The 22,200-nt window shown below is 35.5% G+C and overlaps 4 protein-coding genes across 7 annotated transcripts in view; 2 read left to right on the top strand and 2 right to left on the bottom strand.

Moving 5' to 3' along the window:
* The window catches only part of LOC123676021, a 33,275-nt gene extending 25,509 nt beyond the window's left edge, over positions 1 to 7,766 (top strand). For 3 of the 4 annotated variants that reach the window (XM_045611661.1, XM_045611663.1, XM_045611662.1), the window contains 9 exons: positions 533 to 1,434; positions 2,330 to 3,092; positions 3,862 to 4,093; positions 4,347 to 4,790; positions 4,889 to 4,987; positions 5,813 to 5,965; positions 6,021 to 6,315; positions 6,419 to 6,662; positions 6,933 to 7,766. In XM_045611661.1, the coding sequence (XP_045467617.1) occupies positions 533 to 1,434; positions 2,330 to 3,092; positions 3,862 to 4,093; positions 4,347 to 4,790; positions 4,889 to 4,987; positions 5,813 to 5,965; positions 6,021 to 6,315; positions 6,419 to 6,662; positions 6,933 to 7,356 (3,556 nt within the window). In that variant the 3' untranslated portion in view covers positions 7,357 to 7,766. The remainder of the gene's footprint in view (positions 1 to 532; positions 1,435 to 2,329; positions 3,093 to 3,861; positions 4,094 to 4,346; positions 4,791 to 4,888; positions 4,988 to 5,812; positions 5,966 to 6,020; positions 6,316 to 6,418; positions 6,663 to 6,932) is intronic. The other variant, XM_045611664.1, reaches the window with a different exon arrangement.
* Positions 7,767 to 7,889: 123 nt separating this feature from the next.
* Positions 7,890 to 10,467, bottom strand: LOC123676023 (sideroflexin-2). The gene is made up of 6 exons (XM_045611666.1): positions 10,279 to 10,467; positions 9,717 to 10,051; positions 9,468 to 9,666; positions 9,123 to 9,415; positions 8,996 to 9,043; positions 7,890 to 8,940 (listed from the first exon to the last, which is right to left on the bottom strand). The coding sequence occupies exons 2-6, from the start codon at positions 10,037 to 10,039 to the stop codon at positions 8,829 to 8,831; spliced, it is 975 nt and encodes a 324-aa protein (XP_045467622.1). The 5' UTR covers positions 10,040 to 10,051; positions 10,279 to 10,467; the 3' UTR covers positions 7,890 to 8,828.
* Positions 10,468 to 10,720: 253 nt separating this feature from the next.
* Positions 10,721 to 17,894, top strand: LOC123676022 (splicing factor 1). The gene is made up of 9 exons (XM_045611665.1): positions 10,721 to 11,140; positions 11,200 to 11,334; positions 12,376 to 12,451; positions 14,890 to 15,042; positions 15,102 to 15,208; positions 15,383 to 15,549; positions 15,611 to 15,769; positions 15,849 to 16,154; positions 17,336 to 17,894. Exons 1-9 carry the CDS (start codon positions 10,831 to 10,833, stop codon positions 17,669 to 17,671), a joined length of 1,749 nt encoding a protein of 582 aa, XP_045467621.1. The 5' UTR covers positions 10,721 to 10,830; the 3' UTR covers positions 17,672 to 17,894.
* A 1,751-nt stretch (positions 17,895 to 19,645) lies between these two features.
* LOC123676019 (MOB kinase activator 1B) lies at positions 19,646 to 21,944 on the bottom strand. Its single transcript, XM_045611658.1, has 5 exons — positions 21,631 to 21,944; positions 21,356 to 21,522; positions 21,033 to 21,260; positions 20,814 to 20,977; positions 19,646 to 20,756 (listed from the first exon to the last, which is right to left on the bottom strand). Exons 1-5 carry the CDS (start codon positions 21,642 to 21,644, stop codon positions 20,676 to 20,678), a joined length of 654 nt encoding a protein of 217 aa, XP_045467614.1. The 5' UTR covers positions 21,645 to 21,944; the 3' UTR covers positions 19,646 to 20,675.
* Between the last annotated feature and the right edge of the window lie 256 nt (positions 21,945 to 22,200).

The following is a 22,200-nucleotide window of genomic DNA, read 5'->3' as shown; positions in this document are numbered from 1 at the left end:
ATTACATATTCTGTTAATCGACTGACTTTCCCTTGTGTTTTTTGTTTTCGTTGATTCAAATTTGTTGCTTCAACCTATTTTATTTATTGTCTCTGTAACGTTGATAAAGTATAAATATATAGAGGAAACGTTGGCTTAGTCCAAATTGGTCGCCTGATTTCTATGGTCTTAACCCTGTAATTTGAACTTCAACCGATAAAAACTTCTATGAATTTGATAACAAGCAAAGAATATCATATGACAGTCCTAGATCCAGACCGATATTTCAGGGATGGGCAAAACTATTATGATTTACGCTAAGCCCAAATTGATCTCCTGATTTCAATTGCCTTAACCCTGTAATTTAAACTTCGATCTAAATTTAATCACGACAGTCATCGATAGAAACTTCTATGAATTTTATAACGAGCACAGAATACCTGATCATAGATTCAGATCTATATTTCAGGGATGTACAAAACTATCACGATTTGCTCGAAACATTTTTTGCTATATTTTTCGCGTGTTATACCAACATTTCTTGGTTTTGCAGATCTGTCCGTTTCCCGAACCAACTATCGGAGGTGATAGGTTACGGAGGTGAAGACTGGTACTCGGAAGGTGAAGAAGAAACCGTCGACTCGAACGACGACGATTTCGATGACGATTCCTCGGACGACTCAGACGAGGTGGACACAGAGCTGCGAAAAATCACTAAAGCTAACACCGACTACAACACCACCAGCCTCATGGAAGACGCGGACACGAAAAAATCCTTTGCCTCCTTGATGTTGGGTAAACCACTCGTGGATTCGGAAGGCAAGAAAAAAACGCTGTTGGTCAGTGTTAAACCCTTCGGGGAAGACTCTAACCCGCCCAAGAAGATCTCAAAAAGCATGGCGCACATTCCGATATCGAAAAACAAGAAAGAAAGCGTCACAGAAACGAACACCACCGTGATATTGAAATCTTATACGAAAAACGAAGACTTGCAGAAGCAGGAGAAGTCTTTGTTGGACGAAATAACCGAAACGTTGGAGAACTCTAGGAAGGAATCGGTGCAGATAATATCGCGCAAAAAAGTGGAGCAAGAAATCATACCTAGGAAAGAAACGAACAAGGAAAACATAATAGAGAACGAGAATGTTAAAAAAGAGGATTTGCAAAAATCGGACAAGAAGGTAACGCTTTCTAGAAGTCCTGCCCTGAAGAGGGAACACGCTTTGTTGTACCAAACTTCTACGGCCAAAATAGAATTGATGAACGGAATAAATTCCAAAGCGAAGAAAGATAAGGAGAACAAAGATGCGAAAAAGACTGAACAATCCCTGGATAACAGCGAGAAAGAACAAAATGTTGACGAAGATATCGTGAAGAATGAAACTACGATTAAGAACGAAATTAAGGATAACGGTTGGTACACAACGGAAGAGAAGACTAGCGACGAAGATAAGAGTAAGTGTAAGCCTTTCAATTTTGAATGAATGGGTGGTGATAAGGCCTAACGACTAATTGTTACCGTTTTGTTTTGTTCGCCAAAATTTCCCCAATTACACTGAGTAACTGGATTTCTAGTTATTCAGTCAGTCAGTCCCAATCATTCGAGTTGTTTGTATTGAAATTTTTCACTAAAGATTCCGGGGAAATGGTGAACAAATAGGCAACACTGCTCGGAGGCCGACAGAAACATAGATGCCAGTCCCGAGTGAAGACCTTTGAACTCTATACTGCTCCTGCTATTTTACATAGTATTGTTTTTTAGAAATAGAGGAAGTGTACTGGATGCATATCTTTTTTGCCGTACTTATCTTTGTTAATGGTGAGATGTTTAATCTTTACACAAACGTTTCATTTTATGATTTTATTTTTTTTTTAATTAGTATTCCCTTCATTAATGTTATAATATTCTACGTACGCTGAGCTTTCGATTTCTCTAATCTATAAAAAGAAAAAAGCGTTTCATTTTGTGAAATTGAATTACCACAAAACGCATTAAGTCCCGGGCATACAGATGGCACCACCAGTGCCACCATACTACATTTTTATCGTTACTAAGATGTCTAAAACACTGGTGTGTTCACTTACACTTGAAAAACCTTTAGATTAAAGTGGCAACTTGTGAAAGGATCAGCCTTTCTTCCATTTAACAACGATTAAAAGGTGGTATGATGGCTTTTAACATGGCCATTACTTGTACGACTTGAAGAGAAATACATACATCAACCTCCCTCTCTTTTTAACCCAGTGGCTTCACTTTTTGGCCGCTGTGGGCGTTACATTTTGTATAGAGTTCATTGGTGACGATTAACTAACGTTCTCCTTAATATTGATTCAGTTATTCTTTCCTCAGGTGGTACCTCAACCGACTCCAGCCTAACATCAACCAGCGACTTCGAGAATGCACCTTCTCAATCTCGAGAACAAGCAGGCGAACCTGACGGCAGGGCCGATCCAGACAACCCCGAACCTCCGGCCCTACCTTTAACCCCGCCCCCTGTCCTCGAGACCCAATCGTCGTTCCTGCATTCTTCCAACGTTGCCATTCCTCAGAAACCCAAGATAGCCTCCAAACCCAGCACGGTGCTGATCAGGAAACCCGTGGTTACGCTCCATCTTGAAGCCAAGAGCCAGGTATTGACCACGTTCTCGACAGAGCCACAGGCCAGGGAGGCGCACAAGGAGTTGACCAAGCAGAACTCGGACACGTCCGACGTTGCCGCGCATATTTCTAACAAGCGGAGAGCGCCCAATCCTCCGGAAGAGAACGGTCTGTTCCTGAGGAAGCCCCTGAACTCGATCAACGGAGAGTGTCCGGTGGTGAGAGAGAAGGAGAAGAGGGAGAGAGCTTCCTCTTGCCCGAAATTGCCGCAGATCGTCGGGGCCAGCCCGAAACTGGACGTGGATATGATTCCAGAACCTGCTCCTAGGAGAATTTTGTCAATATCTACCGATAGCTTGGCCAATATGGACGATAGCAAGAGGAAGGAGAAGACCAAAGGGAAGTTCTCGCTGAAGAAATTCTTGAGGATGGGTTCGACCAAGGATCTCACCAAGCTTCCTGTGGAGACTTGTCGATTTGACGAGTTGGACGTTGCTCCTACTCCAAAACCCAGGTAAGAAAGTGAACAATTCAAGCGAATGTTGAGTCGAACAAATATAATCAATAAAAATTAATATTAAAAAAGAAATAATGAAAAAAAACGGCTGGAGTTAAATCAGGGGAATAGGGTGGTTGTGCTATGAACAGTATTAAGTTTTGGACAGAGATTCGTTATCGTGGAGCAGAATCCATAAATTGATAAATCTGCTCTACCCAACGCTAATAATATTCTTTTCAACTACCCAAGGTTGCACAATCTATAAACAACTGTCAAATTGACCTTCATACTTAATCATTGACTTTGGTTAAGATGTCTTAAACACTGGTGTGCTCACTTATTCTTGAAAAACCTCAAGATTGAAAAGGCGACTTTTTAAGGGTCCAGCCTTCTTGGATTATAATGGTATTTGTCCCTTTTCACTTGATTTCCGCAACGTTTCTTAAGGCGGCGCTCTTTCTGTCAATGCTGTTTTGAGGTTAAATCAACAATAAACTTTTTCTGACAGAACAAAAGAAAATTTTGAAATGATGCCGTTGATTGGTTAATTCTTTGTACAGCGCCACCTTAAGGAAGAAAAGAAAAAAGGTTAAGAGGCCCATGCCGAGCCGAGTCGAAAGAATTATCCTAGACAAAATCTAATCATTGAACACACCAGTATTTTAGGCATCTTAACTTTGGTGTTTCGACTCAGTTCAAAGGCGCCAAGGTCAACTTTCATCTGTCAAAGTTTGGCGTAGATCTTTTAGATCACTTCAAACGTATGACTATCGATTTTTTTCAGGTTGGTCATAGTGCATCCTTCTGAATTGAATGGTGCCAAAGTTGAAGTGGTTGCTAAATCCCTCAGTGGTACAAACCAGAATGATTCTTCCAACAGGGTCCAGAATGACTATGAAAACATCACTATCAAATCATCCAAACCGCCACCACCTCCTAGGCATGTAGAAGACAGTCAAAAACCACCTCATACGCCACCGCCAAAATCGGCAGATATACTAAATTTGCAGAAACAGGTAAACAATTCCGTACTCACACTCTCATACATTCTCTCCTTCTCATTAGAGGCTTCCTAGTCATGGCCTAGTTGGTTTTTCACCTGACGTTTCGTCTAAAATTCAGTTCGGAGCATTCTAGCGTCTAAAACCTCTGAAGATGCTTACCGCATCCGAAACGTAAGGAGAAAAACCTACTAAATCGCTACTAGAAAGTATGAAAGCCTGCAGCATCGCCATTAGGTGCACCAATAAAAAAGTCCTTCATCCGCAGGTATCTAGAAACAATTCCCTGATCAAGAAGGAAGAAACGGTCTACGCCAATATAGGCGAAGTGAGGTCCTCTATCGTCCCAAACAAGCCAGTCAGGACTGCCAGCATGAGAGAACGGGAGGCCCAACAACAGATCAAGCAGAAGGAGAGGGAACTGAACGGTTACAGTGCGGCAACGTTGCCGGCGAAAGGCAACAGCGAGAACGTGTACGAGTATCTTAACGGCGGAAGATCTAGCTCTCCAGAGTCAGATTCGAACAGGGAGAAGCATAGCCCTACAGCGAAACCGGGCAAGCTTAACAAGAGGTCCGAGAGTAGCGTCGACGTCTCTGGAGATTATTTCAAATACAACAACATACCTAGATCGATGTCGCTTACATACTGTGGAAGCGAGACCGAGTCTGAAATTTACTCCCCATACGGATTTTACGGCAGTGAAACGGAGGTAAGGGTTAACCTAACCTAACATAACCTAAATAAGCGTCCGTACATTTCAACGCTAAACCATAGAAAAATAAATAAACCTTGTTTGTTTCCTCTGAGGTCTATCCTACTATGGTAGATGGTACAGGTTTGTTCTATGGATGCCTGATGGACATAGATACCTGGCGGCAACCAAATTGGACATCCTTTAGATATAAGGTTGGGGAAAAAGTCATTTCGAATTTTTCGCTTTATTTCAACGCTTCAAAAAATTGTCACAATCATTCAGTTTAACTCAAATATACACCACAGCATAGCAAAATCTTCCTTGCCGTCAATCCTAGCTTTGCCACTGTTTCCACCGGTTCACCACATTTCGACCACGACCGTTTTCGCTGGACGTTGTCGTAAGTGATCCACTTTTCATCACCAACCAAACCAAAATTGCGCGTGATTGGCTGTTACAGTATCAGAACCATAAACACTATTTACATTTTCAGCCGCCTGACTTGCATTTTCGCCATTATCGAAGAAAAACTGTAAAAATACATATAGCATTTTTTCTCTTTGTTGGTGTCCATCTTTGACACGCACTCAAACTGAGTCAACTAATCACAAAACTGTCACAAAAGTTTTTGTGGTACGAATTCTTTAAAGAAACTGTATATACCAGTCATATATATTTAAAGTCACTGTAGACATCTTATCTTTCTAATGCCATCTAGTGGAACCCGATTGAACTTATACAACGCAAGATACAGATAAATGAAGCCATCTATTGGAAAAATAATGGATTTCTTTTTACTACACCTAATAAAGGAATAAAACCCAATATCACATTAACTCCAAAAGGAACACAACATGAAAAACATAATCTTTTAAAATATAAAAATTCTATTTCACACTGATTAGAATTGTTTTTCCACTGACCAGCATACTCTCATTAGCCAATTTTTTATTGCAATTTCAATAGCCTCTTAAATGTAGGAGTTAGCCATGGCACACTTTATATTTTATCCAAGGTACTAATCTCCTCCATTACAGATTACAGAAGACGACCACGAATGGATACAGAATGGCAAGACGCACAAACTGAGATCCAGAAAAGGTCGTAGTATTGTCCACAAGAACCTGGAGGACAACTATGGTGCTGTGATAGTAGCTAACCACGAAGCTCTTGCCCAAGTATTGGAAAATGTAAGGTCTCCCTCTAATTTCCCAATAATCCTTTCAACACGGTTTTATTTTTTAGATTCAGCAAACTGTACATATACCAACCGCACTGAGAGGTCTGAAGACCACTTCGAATCTCAGATGGAGCGATTTCTCAATCAAAAACTCCAATCCGTTGTTTTTGGGCAGGAGAACGTTCCTGCAGGCTTTGTGGGGCACACACCATGTTACTCTGGCCATCAATCGAGGTTTAGTACCCTCTTGCACCTTGTCCTTGGGTACTTTCAACTTGAACCCTGTTACGGAGTTTAACGATCTGGTCCCAGTCAAGTTTCTGGGAGAAAATGAGCAGGATGAATCGAAGCAAGTTCAAGGTAATGAACGAAAGATATAAAATCAAATATCCGTAGATATACTATGGTGGCGCTATCTAACAATTGATTCACTGAATAATTTTTTAATATTTTTTTATTGCAGGTACCATAACTGTGCTTCCTTGGATGCAAGTGAATACGATCCACAGTTTTTCGAATATAGCAAAAACAAAGACGCCAAATGAAGATCCATGTAAAGAAAATATATTCATTATGCTGCAATTGGTGAACGCCCTTAAGAACTTGCAGGCACAAGGTATAGAGGAATTACCTGTGTCGTTGAGTTCCTTCTTATTATGCAAGGACATGGAGAAAGACGTTTATCAGAAGCTGTTTGTTCTTCAAGGGTGAGAAGATCATTTTCTTTGATTTGTGTCAAATCCGTTCATTCTGCCATACCTTAGAACAAAATCGTCCGAGAATATCTCAGTTTCACACAGATTTCATGGTTATATTTCATTATTATATGTTGGCACCTTAGAATACTAATTTTATACTCTATGGTTGGCACACTGAACTTTCCTGTCAAGGATTTATCTGTAATCTGTCAAATTTGTGGTACAGATTATTATTCACTTTTTTTTTGTGATTTCTGTACTATTAATTAATATTTTCAGGCTCACTGAAGAACTGTCAAACAAAAATGAGAAGTTTGGAACGCTGTGTATGTGTGCCTCTAAGGCTTTACAACTGTTACAACCCATGTTAAAAACAACTTCTTTGATCCAGTCCTTGTTGAGCAACGAAAGAGCTACTTCGCTCACTCAGGTAAAATCCGTGTTGGAATTTTCCCTATGGGGTCCTTCAGACGTAGCTCTAGGAAGTACGATAAGAGAACGAGAGTTAGCTTTGCAACGTTGGCTAGATCTTCAGCGGGCCACAGTTTTACATGGACTCGTCTGTACAAGAGTACAGTTAACAGTTTACGAGGAGTACCATTTACTTTTCTTAGTTCGAAGTAACGCCAGAATGATGTGCGATGCTTCGTTACTTTTGGAATCTAGCAATATGAAACAGACCGTGACTAACGGAACTAAATAATTTTAAGCATAGTTATTTTAATTGTTGAAAAGTTGGTGATTTGTTGAGTTATTTTGTTTCCGTTGAATTTTGATGGGTGTTTAAAAATTTTTGTGTGTTAGGAATTTTTGAACACTCATATTCGGTATGTGATTGAATAATTTATATTCGGTTTATCACATGGAAGAATTTAATTAAACTACAAGTTTATATGATATTTTACTTGAATATTTATTCTAAATTATTTTTTACCTCTAAATGTTTTTCTCGAAATGCATTATCTTTTGTATGTAGTATCTATTATTATTGTATAATTTGTATATTCGTATCTTAGTTGTATATAGAAAACGTGCCTTGTTAAGTATTTTTCTAATATGAATATATTGATTTATCTGAGAGAATTATAGAAAATAAAAGTATTCTATCACTGATTTTGTAACAATTTCTTTTAATCCTCACACAACCATTCTAGACCCAAGAGCCTTTAGTTTCCTGAGTACCTCCAATTTAAAAATATCCTGTATGTTTACATGAAAAATAATTGAAACACATCATCTTTTAAATATTTTATTAACATTTATAGCATTTATACATTCAACAATAAGAAATAAATTATTGCATTTGTTATTCACAACTAAATTTTAGAGAAGAGCTGTGGTTAAACCAAAATGGTCTTGGACACTTAGCTCTTCGATATGGAACAGAGGTAGAATAATTTTTCAGGTCGACTTGGAAAATTAAAAATATGATACTCAACAATGTTGTGCTTGTAATTCAAAATTGAGCTATAGAGAATGAATTAGTCAACATAGTATTGCTTTGCGAATTAAGCACTAAATCTAAGAGAGACTACTTTATAGATTATACATTATGAACTCAGACAATTGAATTTTAAGGAAGTTTTCTCCTTCAGTATATCATAATTTAGTTGAATCATTATTTGAACAAACAACAATTAAATAGCAACATATAAATAAGAGAAAAAACAAAAAGAACTTAACAAATCTTTTAAAATAAAAGGACACGGTTATTGTCATATACATCTCAAAAATAAAACGATGTAAGAATAGAAGATAAAAAATAAAAAATTATTCATTTAAATCGAGACATAATCACAGGACAACGAATGAGGCAGTTTGGAAAACGTATTTTTCTACTATGAGATTAATTGACTAAGATCTTGATTCAATATTTTCCAATGAAAATTATTTTAATTTACCAGAAACTGTAGTCTGAATTCGAAAAAGTTGAAATAATCAGAACACACCAGTAATGTTTCAAACCAGATTCTTGAGTGAAAATTTTTACCAACTTTCATAAAGATTATCTGGCATCTATAAAAAATTATTTGATTGCGAGAGTGCAATTTTCGTTTCTATTAAATCGACACTCCCAGACACATACTGAAGTGTATCGATCATTAAATCATGTCTAATTCGAGTCAAATCATCTATATGCTTGCTTGCTAAGTTTCAAGCTACTTTCTAACCATCTTACAGCCCTTTGTTGAAATAGACTTTAGCTGGAACCTTTCCATTGCAGTTATTTTTCATTTTTTCATATTCTTCAGGTTCTAATTTGGCCATTAGGGATGTACTCAGGGAACTGAAATTTATAGTATTGTAGCTTATATCAGAAATGTAAATATGTGAATACATACCATCGTTGAGGGAACAGAGAACAAGCAACTGGTACCATAAATGATAAGCTGAAAAAGATGATTTTAGAATGATTCAATTATTCAGCTGAAATAATGAATGAAAAAAAACCGATGGTGAAAAACTTACAAGCAACCAACACCCATAACTTGTATAGGGGCATGTAAAAATTTGATTCTCTGCATCCATGGATATGGCTCAATCTTTTCCATTATGACAGGCAGTACCAACATACCTGGAGCACACATTATAATTCGAGATATAACCACTTGAGAAATACCTTTGACAGCCGCCAATCTAGACTGTCCTATAATATTTCCATCTTCATCTGTGCAATCAACTCCATTCAAGATCTCAGTTTGTCTCATGAGAGGTATATTGACACAGTTTGCTGCAGCCACTGCAGCAAATGGGACGTAACGCTAGGTAAATTTCCAAATCAGAAGAGAAAATTATTTGCTTCATTTTACTCACTTGGAAAAAGGGACTAGCTCTCTTTGCCAGGAAAGCTTTGTAACCCACAGCAGTAAGCATTGCACTAGAAGTTGCAGAAACATATGCAATAACAAGCTGATTTGTAGATATTGGGGATTTTGCATTTCTATTGGTGTAGTTAACCAAGGCATTAAAAGACTGATTTACCCACTGCCAAAATACAATAGCTGTTGAAGTCCTGAAAGAATTCTAAATGTCATATCTAAATTTATATTTTGGAAAAAATACCTGTAAAACTGGAGCATAGCTCCTGTGATGGCCATACCACCAGGCACTTGAAAAGACATTCTACCAAATACATTTTGTTTTTCACCACTATCAGGGTGAAAAGCACTTTCGTATAATTTCTTGGCATATATCACTTGTTCAGTTGATGTACCTGGAGGTTCCAATCCATTACGATATTGCTCAACTAGGATCTTGGCATCATCAAGAGTTTTTTCACTTACTATACAGGTTCTTGGATCAGTCACCCAGAGAAAATGCTTGAATCTACCAACAAATGTATTTAAATCCCAAAGGGGAGCATCTATGTTCAACCTCTCAGACATGATTACCTAACACTGAAAATTTAATACTAAAGGTTACAAATTATCTCAAGAACAAAGTATTCAATTAATTGGTCATAGTCCAATATATATCAAATTTCTAGCATTTTTTCAGGATAACTACTTTTCACATTAATTCATTTCATAATATCCTATCGTTTAATATACATATACCCGCTTGAGTTGGAATACTAAATACACTCATAATCTGGAAATTGCAATAAAAATTTTTCAATTTCTACCTTAATTTAGGGTTTTTCCCTTCACTGGTTCAATTCAGGACCGAATATTTCCCTTCTCCCCCCTTTGGGTTTTTCTCTCTTTGCAACAATTTACACAGAGAAAGGTGAATTTCACCTGATTTCAACTAGAAGTGTTGCCAACATGGAGAGTTTTCCAACTTTCGCCGTAATAATCCCTAGTGAAGTGAAGAGATGCATTATTTCTGCATTTTTACATCTTCAAATATAAAAAGGTGTATTATTTGACAAATATATGAATGAAGTTGCATAATATTTCATTTGGCGTTGATTAAAAAATATTGTTCACTAAAAAACGACTAAAAGTCACAGAATTTTAAATCTATTTATCGTTTTTTCTATGGCATTACATTGATGCGACCCTTAGAATAACAAATAAGAATAATAGGTATTCTATGATCTAAGCGTCAGAGTTATATATATAAGTTATAAACTCTATGTAGTTGACAGATGTGATCATTGATTGCAGCCATATTTTTGCTAAATACGATTTAAGATTTTGTATATCCAGTAGGAATATTAGAATTTTTCGAAATGGGTTCTAGACATCGCGACAGAAGTAGGGATCGTGATCGTGATAGGGACAGGGACAGCAGGAGAGAAAGAAGGCGCAGCCGAGATCGTGACCGTGACAGACATCGTGATAGGGACCGCGATAGAGAAAGGAGAGATAGGGACAGGGATCGTTCAAGATCCCGTAGTAGAGATCGTAGAAGAAGTAGAGATAAAACTCCTGAACCAGATGGTAAAAAACTAATAGCCGACACTTTGGCTACTTTAGCTGCTACAAGGAACTTCACAGCTTTGGTTAACCAAAGGGATGATAACTCAAATACTTCAACCGGTAATTATTTACTTATTCCTTGAAAAACTCGTGTAATTATGTTAAAACTTCATTTCTAGGTAGTCAAGAAGATGATAGGAAAAAAAAGAAAAGATCCCGCTGGGGTGGAAATGAACACGAAAAGATTTTCATTCCCGGAATGCCTACCATCTTACCTCCAAACTTGGACAAACAGCAGGAGCAAGCATATCTACGTGAGTACCTTTTATATTACTAGTTGAATTACTATTATTTTTATCTCGTATATTCAACATGTTAAAATGTTATATAAATGCTCAAATGTACCGAAGTTTTCTACAGGCTGTAATTCGCATATTAAAGATTAAGATGCCACAATTAGTAAGTATCTACTTGTAGATGGAGAGATATTTAAATACAAACTTATTTTACAGAACCTCAGTTGATGGGATTGAATAATAATTTTGTCAATTCGTTTTACAGTGCATCCAAATTTTTAAATAATCATGTTTCAGCAACACTTACTATTTTCACAGAAGGCTTAACTCTGAAGTAAGAATTGCAGTAGTGGATAATTAAATACTTTTTTATAGGTGTGAATGTTGATGAAGTATAAAGGTTTTTTTATTATTAAATGAAAAATAATAGATCATATCGAATGAAGATTTGTTCGGAGTTAAATTGGCTTTCTTGCGATGTTATTTATGAACATCTCATATTTGTATATTTCTTATTGAATATTTGTAATAATCAGGAACACCAAAAATGAAAAAATTGAAACTATTATTAACAAGCGATGTTGCTGGTTGCCAAAACTAGAACCATAAGTACTACCGAAGTAATCTTCATTTGATATGCATCCTTTTCTGAACATTTCTAAATAGAAAGTAAATAGTTAATAGTATAAAAATATATAACATACAAGTTTTCACAATGAAGTCAGAATTCTTATGAGAAATGGATTTTTGATAGAATTAATACTTTTCTTATTATTTCTTACAAGTACGTTCTTGATGATAATGCAATGAAATTTTCAAAAAACCTTAAACTATATTAGGTTGTTCGAAATATGCAAATACATAATTATGAATTGGATATTTAATAATTTCCCTGAACATAGGTGCTAGTATGACAAACTGGGAAAGAAAATTCGGTATTTATAATGATGTACTGAGTCTGTAAGTGGACTGAAGTAATTAATAATATTTTACTATATTTGAAGTATCTCCTTTTCTAACATCCGGGCTTTGGCCCTCTTCTAACCCGTTTTATTACAGTTCAACTCCAGATAGAAGAAGTCAGCAGAAAGCTTCGTTCCGGCGACTTGGGAATCCCAGCCAATCCTGAAGAAAGGTGCAGTGTTATTCGACAATTTGATTGAACATCCCCCCCTGTCCAGACCCTCTGATATGCTTCTATCCATCAGTGGTTTGAGAGAGGAGACATTTTATAACTATAATTAATCTTTTTTTTTTCTCATAATTTTAAGATTTAGGGAAACTCAATCAGTTGGTTCTTGATTCTTTTCGACGTATATTAAACATAGCAAAATAGGCTGTTTGATAGGATATTATGAGGATGTGTGAACACAGACACGAAACCAAAGCTTTTCAGGGGAATTTTAAACATTATTTCATCTAGAAAATTATTGCAATGCTTCCTCTATTTGGGTAGACTTGGAAATTTGATAATACTTATACATCCTGGTACTAAACACCATTAGTAATTAATCTTTATTTGATAATAATTAATGGTTCACAAAACAATCAATAACGTATATCTTGCTTCATTATTTATAGTTCGAAGTGATGTCATTGACGCTACCTTGCATAAAATTACCTTTTTGATTTTTTTAAAAAAGGCTTAGGCCAATTGAAAATATTCAACTTCTATGTTATAATTAATTTGAGACAATTTAATAAACTGTTAAACAGCCTATTGTCATGCAATTTAAATTTATTGAGGGTATTTTTCAATGTGTTGTAAACAAAGACTTTTGAAAATAATGAGCCAGTTTATCACTTTAATAATGAAATAACTAAGATTTTGGTAGTTTTCGTTCCTTCTTCTTTGATGTAGAATTCAAGAACCAATTTGATTTAAATGAGGTTTGTGGTTTCAAAGAACTAATTGTGAAGACTAGTAGTGCATGAACGATTCCCATAAACCTCCTTCACATTATGATTTCTTTCAAGATTATTCCAAGTTTATAAAAAAAAATTTTTTGAAACTACAAATATCAATTTCATTGGTCTACGTTCTATGATGAATTGAGTGTTTATCTTGAGCCTTGTTATTCAACAAAAACATTTCACAAATTTTCTATTACTAGCTCTATAATAGGTCATTATCTCAAGTTTCTTCATGGAACGTAAACTTTGACTCATATCTTAGTTTAAAATAGGCACAAATTAATCCAGACTTATGTTCTAGAAAACTCGGGACAGCTTTCATAAGAATTAATCAAAACACGTTCACTTTCAGCTGAAACATCCCAATCAATCTTAATAACAAACTTAATTTATTGCAGCAAATTAATAAGATTTCTTTCTCAGGAAAATGATGCAAACGCAACGAAGACATTCGTTGTATGAAAAAAGCCCCAGTTACTAGATCTTTCACATAAAGTTCATTTTTAGGTTTAGGCTGTTTTCGGCTATGTTTAAGATATAAACAGCTTCTGCAGTTCTATTCGATTTTGACATAAGATTGGTGTTTAATAATTGATGTTCACTTAACAGGCCGATTGAAAAGTCCCCGGTCTACCATAGTAAAACACATTTTTTTGGCAAAATTCGATTTTATTATTCAATATAGTTGCCTTTGAAGGCGATACAGCGATTATAGCGATCTTCCAACTATTCGATACCATTTTTGTAGTATGATTTGTCTTTTGCTCCAAAATAGGCCTCATTTTCGGCGATTACTTCTTCTTTGGCGCTAAATTTCTTTCTAGAGAGCATTCTTTTGAGGTCAGAGAACAGGAAAAAGTCGCTGGGGGCCAGATCTGACGAATACAGTGAATGCAGAAGCAATTTGAAGCCCAATTCATACAATTTTGCCATTGTTTTCATTGATTTGTGACACGGCGCTTTCTCTTGATGAAACAGCGCCTTTTTTTTTCTTTAAATGGGGCCGTTTTTTAACGATTCCATCCTTAAACGATCCAATAACCCTATATAATAATCACTGTTGATGGTCTGGCCCTTTTTGAATATTAGACCTTGCTAAACCCAGAATAATGATGCCATAACCTTGCCAGCTGACTTGTATTTTTCCTCGCTTTGGATTTGGTTCATCATGTGCAGTCGATTGGACTCAGGAGTGAAATGATGAAGCCATGTTTCATCCATTGTCACATATTCAGATTTATTGTACTTAAACTCTGCTCAGAATCATTAGGACGTTGTTGCTTTTTGTGAGCTCGCGTGGCACCCATTTTGCACACATGGTGACAGCCTCTATGGGCGTTCACTGCGTTCGCCGTCATCGGTGCTCATTTCACCACGTTTGAACTTAGTATACCGCCATCTGTGCATCAGACCGGGGACTTTTCAATTGGCCTAATATTGTGCTCAAAATGCAAAAATTACAGACACCTTTATTATTGAAATCTTAATGAAATTATATACAATTTATTAAATAGGGACTTATAAATTTTGATTGAAATTGAAGATTTTTCATTATTCAGTTCTTGTTGAACAAAAATTATTGAATGAATATATGGATCGAATAGTACCACGCAAAAGGGTTATTGTTGTTATTCTTCAAAGTTGTCTCTCTCTCTGCAGATCGCCTTCGCCAGAACCAATCTACAGTAGCGATGGTAAAAGGTTGAACACCAGGGAATTCAGAACAAGAAGACGTTTGGAAGAAGAAAGACATGCTTTGGTACTGAAAATGCAGAGCATGAACCCCGAGTTCAAACCACCCTTGGATTATAAGTGAGTTTTTTATCTACAAAATTGTTCATTACTTTATAAATAACTCTTTATTTTTTCAGACCACCAGTGATTAGAGTCAGTGATAAAGTTATGATACCGCAAGAAGAACATCCTGAAATAAACTTTGTTGGTCTTCTGATTGGACCAAGAGGGAACACATTGAAAAGTGAGTATACTGAATTGCTACAAATAAAAGAAATTATTTGTTCGATTCGGAAGAGGTTAATGTCGTTTTTTATCATTTTATAAGTCACTATTTACTGAGAACTTATTGGATTTGTAATTTTGTTCAAGATAGGATGTAATGTTAGAACATTGTGGTAAATTTTATTTCTTTCAGCAATGGAGAAGGAAACTGGTGCAAAAATCATCATAAGAGGCAAGGGCAGTGTGAAAGAAGGAAAAGTGGGAAGAAAAGATGGACAGCCCTTACCAGGAGAAGATGAACCGTTGCATGCTTACATAACTGCAACAAATCCAGAATGTGTGAAGAAAGCAGTAGAACGAGTGAGTTTTCACCCAAAAATACCATCCTTGTTGTACCTAATCCAACTCGTTTATGTTACAGATAAAAGAAGTTATTCGTCAAGGAGTTGAGGTGCCGGAAAATCAAAACGATCTCAGGAGAATGCAATTAAGAGAACTCGCTCAGCTGAATGGTACTCTCCGTGAAAACGATGGAATGAGATGTAACAATTGTGGTGCGATAGACCACAAATCGTGGCTGGTAAGTTAAAGACTCAAAAATGGTAGCAATACCTTTTTGCTTGACCAGTATAGCCTTTCATCTTTTTTTTGTTGTTTAGTGTCCAGACAAGCCTAACGTGACCAACAATATAGTTTGTTCGAGTTGTGGAGCTGCAGGTCACATTGCCAGGGATTGTAGACAGAAGAGACCTGGTCAAGGGGGTCCCCCAGTCGCTGGAGATAAGGCCAAGATAGATGAGGAATATATGTCACTTATGGCAGAATTGGGTGAAGCTCCACCTCCGGATATGGCCAAGACGAACCAAGCTCAAGTTAAAAGCACTGGATTTAGCATATTTTCACCGCAGGCAGGCGCCCCCAGACCTCTGATGGCTCCTCCTCCAATTACGACGCAGAATATGCCTGTGAGTAGTGACCTATATAACAGGTTTATCAACAATACCATGTATTATTCTTTCATATTTCCTATGTTCTTTGTTTTCAGTAGTTTGTTGTCATTTGTATTCTGTAGGATATGTTATTCAATCGTGGAAAGATACCTGTTACAACAACGTAGAAATTGTTGCGGAATTGGTCCGTATATCGTCGAGAATTTCAGAGCGGTTACTATACGCTCTATAAGTGTGATGTCACACACTGCCATTTTTGGTTCTCCTGTCAGTTTTTGGAATCCAAACTAATAAATTGTCATTCAAATTAGTACGGTGTCGTTGAAGGAATTGGCTTATTTTCATAAATAAGAGTATTTGAGGAACGAGTTCAGTATTAATTGATAGACAGAAGGAACGAGGTTAATACCAGTAAGTTTGAATCCTGTATCATTCCCCAGATTTTGTAGAAAGCCGTGTTTATTAGTTGAACTTCAACCTCGAACTTACTGGCATTAATCTCGTTCCTTCTGTCTATCAATTAATAGTAAAATCGTTCCTTAAATAATCTTATTTATCAAAATAAGCCAATTTCTTCAACGACAACGTACTAATTTGAATGACAATTTGTTTGTTTGGATTCCGAACACTGACAGGAGAACTAAAATGGCGGTGTGTGACGTCATCACTAATAGAGCGTATTGGTTTTCAATGTTACAGGTAACCTACTTTGTATTTACGGACCGCTTGACACTTGTCATTGGTGTACCAAAATTTTCTTTGACAGAATTTATGAGGTTATGAATGGTTGATCTCTTTTAATTTGTAATCAACTGAAAGTTCTTAATGTCTCTGAAGTATTGTTTCATAATTAAAATAATAAAGTTTTTGAGTGCTAGATGTCGTGGAAAATGTTCATAAACAATAATCTGAAAATTAAAATGACAACTGCCAAGCCGAGTGGGCGTGGTTACCGAACCTAACCAGAATAAAAGTATGATTGCTTTAGTGACGGATAACTCACTGAAGTTTGAGAAAATAGTCACCGTTTTTTGAGGAATTTGACATATATGGACCACCAACTTACTTACCACAGTAACCAAAGTTATATACGGACCATACCCTAAATTGCTTGCGCATTTTAAGTAAAATATAGGTTAGAAGAAAACTACTACTGCCATAAAAAAAAGATTGTGAATATGTAAATTTTTTTTCAGGTCATGAGTGGGATGCCTCCTCCACCCTGGGCGTCAGCTCCAACGACCATGGGTTGGCCCCCAGGCCCCCCAGGTATCCTTCCTCCGCCTCCTCCTCCTGGAGCGACTAGTCCAGGTGGGTTGATGCCGTGGATGAGTGCCCCAACGGTTGTTACACAGCCTCCTCCACCTGGCTCCACGACTACGACTACCAGTGCTATTCAGCCCCCAGCCGCTATGCCCTGGGGACAAATGCCCCCCTTTGGGTGGCCACCGAGCTCTTGTCCACCACCCCCACCTCCTGGAATTGACGTGAATTCGCTTCTTACTACGCCGCCACCACCACCACCTTCTTAAGCAATATATTTATATATTGACGGTTTGAACTTATCGAAAAGATTGCATGTATATTTTGATGTCGATAAAATAAATGTAAAGATAGTAGTAATGATATACTTCGGTGTAGGTTAAGATGGAGCACAACTTCTTCTGACAGATATTCATGTTTTTTATTGACTACTATTCTTCATTCTTTTTGTTTGTTGTTGTTTTAAGTAATAAATGTAAACCTATAAATGACTACTTTTTTTGAATTGCTTCAATTTTTCAAACATAAAAGATATAACTACTAAAATTTCAACTAGTGCCGGTGTAAGATGTATAGGGTGTCCCAAATTCGATGCTCACTAAGAGCATCTTGAGAACTATAAGCCTTTGAGAAAAATTCTTCAATCTTCTCTTTTTTTGAAATAATAATATATCAGAAAGCAGATCATAAATATCTATATTCGTTCTCGAGTTACAGGAGGGCGTTTTTGAAGAATGACCATTTCAAATATGTATTTTGCTATAATTTGGTTTTCTGTTCGAGGTTAAAATAAAGGCCTTCATTATTATTATATTCTAAAATGTGGGTTTCAGTAATTTTTATTGTTGATATGACATCACATATAGAGAAATTAATTACCGTTTTAGACATATATATATATATATATAGAAGTAACCTTTACATTGTTGTCAGATCTTTCCTTTTTCCGGAATAATAATGATCTTTGTTATTCCAAATGGATCACCCTTTATATTCTTTTGCCTTTTAAAATCCATAAAATTATTTATTGAAAATTTTTTGTAATTATTATTCCGGCACTCCACTATTTATAACCTTCGTTTATTATTTGGAAAATTATGTATTTACCTGTGTGTAATATAATGGTAATTATCATAAAAAATTATAAAATCAATAACCTTATAATTTTTTTTGATATTCTTCAACCACCTCCAGGAACAGATCATAAATATTTCTACCAACTTGTAACAAGTTTTTTTACTACTAATAAAATTTGAGAATTATATTGTGTAACTGGACAGTTTCAACTTAATTCAAGTGTATCTTTAAACATTTAGTTTTGAGCAATGATCTAATAATAATAATAAAGTTTTATTGATCCATCATTCACAAATCAAATTGTATTGGACATGTCAAAGGCAAAATAATATTACAAATTTACAAACTGAAACAACAATCCTTTTGATTAGAATTATGAAAAAAGAATAACACACAAATCCCAAAAGCCCCTAGCCATCAAAATTAAATTAATTGTATCAAATAATTTCATTATAATGTGTCTGAAAACACTTAAAGTAGTGGCATTTCTTATTTCAAGAGGCAGTGAATTGAAAAAATAACATCCTGCACACTCTGGAGTCTTTTTATATGTTTGATAAGTAAATCTACTCAATTTTAGTTAATTCCACCTCTGGTGTTATATTCATGACTATCGCCGACTTTTTCGATTTCATTCCTCTTTTTGTGCATACGACAAAGTACCTTCAGTAGATATATACACGGGAATGTAAGTATGCCTATCCTCTTGAATGTTTCTCTGCAAGATTCCAACGGCTGTAGGTTGAACATGAGGCGAATTATCGTTTTTTGGGCAATAAAACTCTTTTACTTTCAGTTGCATTGCCGTATACTATTATATTATAACTAATTCTTAAGTAAATTAGTGCGTAATAAGCACTCATTAGTCCTTGTTTGTTTCAAGTTCAACAACGCATAATAACCACTATTTAATTTCTTGCATACCTCCTCCACATGATCCATCCAGTTAAGCTCACTATGTAAATGTACCCCCAAAAATAATAAGTAGATAGCGTATAGAGAAAGGATGGAATTGACTAACAAAGGTGAGACGCACCATGTTCACACCTCGTGATCAAATATTGATAAAATAAAAGTATTTTACAATCACAATAATAATATATAATAATAATCATGATCATTATGTTGTGATTACTTTGTACGGTATGGAAATAAAACAAAAAACACTCTTTCCAATTTAAAATGTATTTTACGAAATATATTACTATTTACAAATTGCACAGTGCTTATCAAAATAATCCTCACTGGATCCACATAACAGCACGATCACTATTCATCAAAAAATATTCCTAAAGATAAAAAAAGATATTACAATATGAATATCGAGATGTAAAAATATGTTTATCATTTCTCCATAAATAATATAAAAAAGCAAGCGTAACTCAAGTAATCCATTGATTATTATATAAACTTAAAGAATTCTATAATCCTAATAAACACTTAAGTGATATAAATATTTCCAAACAACTGTATACAATGATTTTAAAGGAACCCTGCATACTTGAAAAATGCTACTTGAGAAATTGAATTATAGAACACATTTAATTGAAATAAATAAGATGTTAGAAAAAATTCCATATAAATAGATCAACAATAATTGTTTAATTCGAGAGATCCATGCAGATTTCTGTTTTGTGAATAAGTAGGAACATTTCCAATTGCTTCCAAACGTTTACAACTTTGCAGTGGCAGGAACATGTGAATTTGCTAAATTTACGAGTTCAAATGTGTACATGGTGTGCCAAAATAATATTACTTACTATTACATGGAAGCCCAACATCAATATACCTTTCCTTATTCAACAAACCATGTACTTTCCCCAGGAATTTTGCTTTTCAAAAACTGTTACCCTGAACTTACCTCTTATTACATCGGCTTAGTGCTTATAAAAATATGAAAAAAGCAAGAACAACCATCTATAAAATACCATAATTGATCATTTCCTATTCTATCAGATCTGATATGTTCTACTTGATTGAAATATGAAGCTTTTTATTTGTCAATCGTCTAAAAATTCAGTCCTTGTGGAAATCTACATGTATCTTCAAAGTGCAAGAGCATTAACGAATCTCACTTGTTTTAAAGAAATTCAACGATTCCGTTTTACAGTTCGTCAATAGGTTAAGGCTTATGTATCGTTTTAGGCTTAATAAATGCTGGGCGAGAAGTCAAGGCATACTGTTGACTTTTCTTATTCATCGAGTTTCTTTAGCGGTAAGCTTGTCAATAAGTTCTTGAAGAGGAGCCAACTCACGTCTATCTATAAGGCCAAATTCCTAATGAAAAGAAACAATTATCAGGAAATATATTGAAGGAAAATTTGACTTTTATACCTGAACAAAGAATATGAAATGCTTGAAAGATGTATTCAAATGAGCCTCTTCCCCAAGCTGAACAACTTCCCTAAAGTGTTGATGGTATATATGTGCATATACTCTGAACAACCTCTTGAGAATTGTTTTAGCGATGGCTAGAAAATTCTTTGGAAAGGGTACACCTAGAACCAAAGAATCAATTTAGACAGGCTATTTCTCTGACAATATTACAATTACCTATTTTCGAAGGAAACAGTGTTTCATCATCTAATTGATCTTGGACCCAAGTCATCAAGTAATCAATATATTTTGGAGCAGAACATTTTATAGGTTTCTTAACAGTGTGACCATCAGCCCAATGATATTCATATTTTGGACCAGCAGACATAATTGGGCAACTGTCTTCTGAACAAAATTCAGTTATAGTCCCATATAACATGTTAATTTGATTGAAGAAATCCACAGCTGAAAATAAAAAAATTGAAAATTCTCAAATATAAACATTTAAATTCAAAACAATCAAGAGTGTAAATATGAATCAAAATATGCTGTCAACTCACTGTTCACAGCCACCCATTCATTCAGATCCTCTCCTTCTGGTAACATAACAGCTAATCTCAAATTTCCTGATCCCAAAGTAGCAGCAGCATGTTTCATCAACTCATATTGATGAGTGCCTTCGGGAATATTTTTCTTAGGTTTGAAAGTTTTAGAAGAACGGCTTCCGCTAGAATATATTATGAAATAACATTATACTCCATATCGATGTTATTACGAAAATATCTCGGTTAAAAATAGACACTTTAGAAATGTGTAAATAACGTGAAAAACTTACAAAAGAAAACTCATCTTCGGCAGAATCTCAGAAACTAGCAATCAAAAGAAAAATCTAATAAGATATCAGCAATTCCAAAAGGTTTTCACTTCTAGTTTTCACTATTACACCATTACCAGAAATCAGTCTGTTTGTCAATGACCTTTTTCAGACAGAAATTGGGGTTGGGTTCCCATAGAAAAAAACAAATTTTTTGATAGCTAAAACATTTGAAACAAATGATTCACCACATTGAATTGCTAGTAAAGTTTCATGATTAGTTTATTGAACATATGCTGATCAATGATTCGCCGTACAATTTTGTAAAATTAAATTTTAATTTTACAATGGAACACAGTACACAACTGTCAAGAGAAAACTATAAACAATGATGACGTCACAGTAGGAAGTTTTTGTTTTCCTTTTTAAGTACAATATTTACAAATAATCTCAGGAGAATGAATCATACGAGAACAAAAATATGTTCCCAACTTATGACTTATGTTTACAGAAATCGATCATGATACCGTAACATTCTTTTCTTATCAAATTACCTCTGAAACTGATATATTATTATCTTCTTTTCCTGTT

This window comes from Harmonia axyridis, chromosome 3 (assembly GCF_914767665.1).
Source record: "Harmonia axyridis chromosome 3, icHarAxyr1.1, whole genome shotgun sequence".
Taxonomy (NCBI): domain Eukaryota; kingdom Metazoa; phylum Arthropoda; class Insecta; order Coleoptera; family Coccinellidae; genus Harmonia; species Harmonia axyridis.
This window is presented reverse-complemented; position numbering and strand designations above follow the sequence as displayed.

Coding starts and splice junctions, on each gene's coding strand:
- LOC123676023 (XM_045611666.1), bottom strand. CDS start 10,039: ATGTCTGAGAGGTTGAACATAGATGCTCCCCTTTGGGATTTAAATACA. Junction 9,416..9,467: donor GAGCTAGTCCCTTTTTCCAA/GTGAGTAAAATG, acceptor AAATTTACCTAG/CGTTACGTCCCATTTGCTGC. Junction 8,941..8,995: donor TCTCTGTTCCCTCAACGATG/GTATGTATTCAC, acceptor TATAAATTTCAG/TTCCCTGAGTACATCCCTAA.
- LOC123676022 (XM_045611665.1), top strand. CDS start 10,831: ATGGGTTCTAGACATCGCGACAGAAGTAGGGATCGTGATCGTGATAGG. Junction 15,043..15,101: donor AAACCACCCTTGGATTATAA/GTGAGTTTTTTA, acceptor TTATTTTTTCAG/ACCACCAGTGATTAGAGTCA. Junction 16,155..17,335: donor TTACGACGCAGAATATGCCT/GTGAGTAGTGAC, acceptor ATTTTTTTTCAG/GTCATGAGTGGGATGCCTCC.
- LOC123676019 (XM_045611658.1), bottom strand. Junction 21,261..21,355: donor TGAATGGGTGGCTGTGAACA/GTGAGTTGACAG, acceptor TTTTATTTTCAG/CTGTGGATTTCTTCAATCAA. Junction 20,757..20,813: donor ATTTCATATTCTTTGTTCAG/GTATAAAAGTCA, acceptor TCTTTTCATTAG/GAATTTGGCCTTATAGATAG.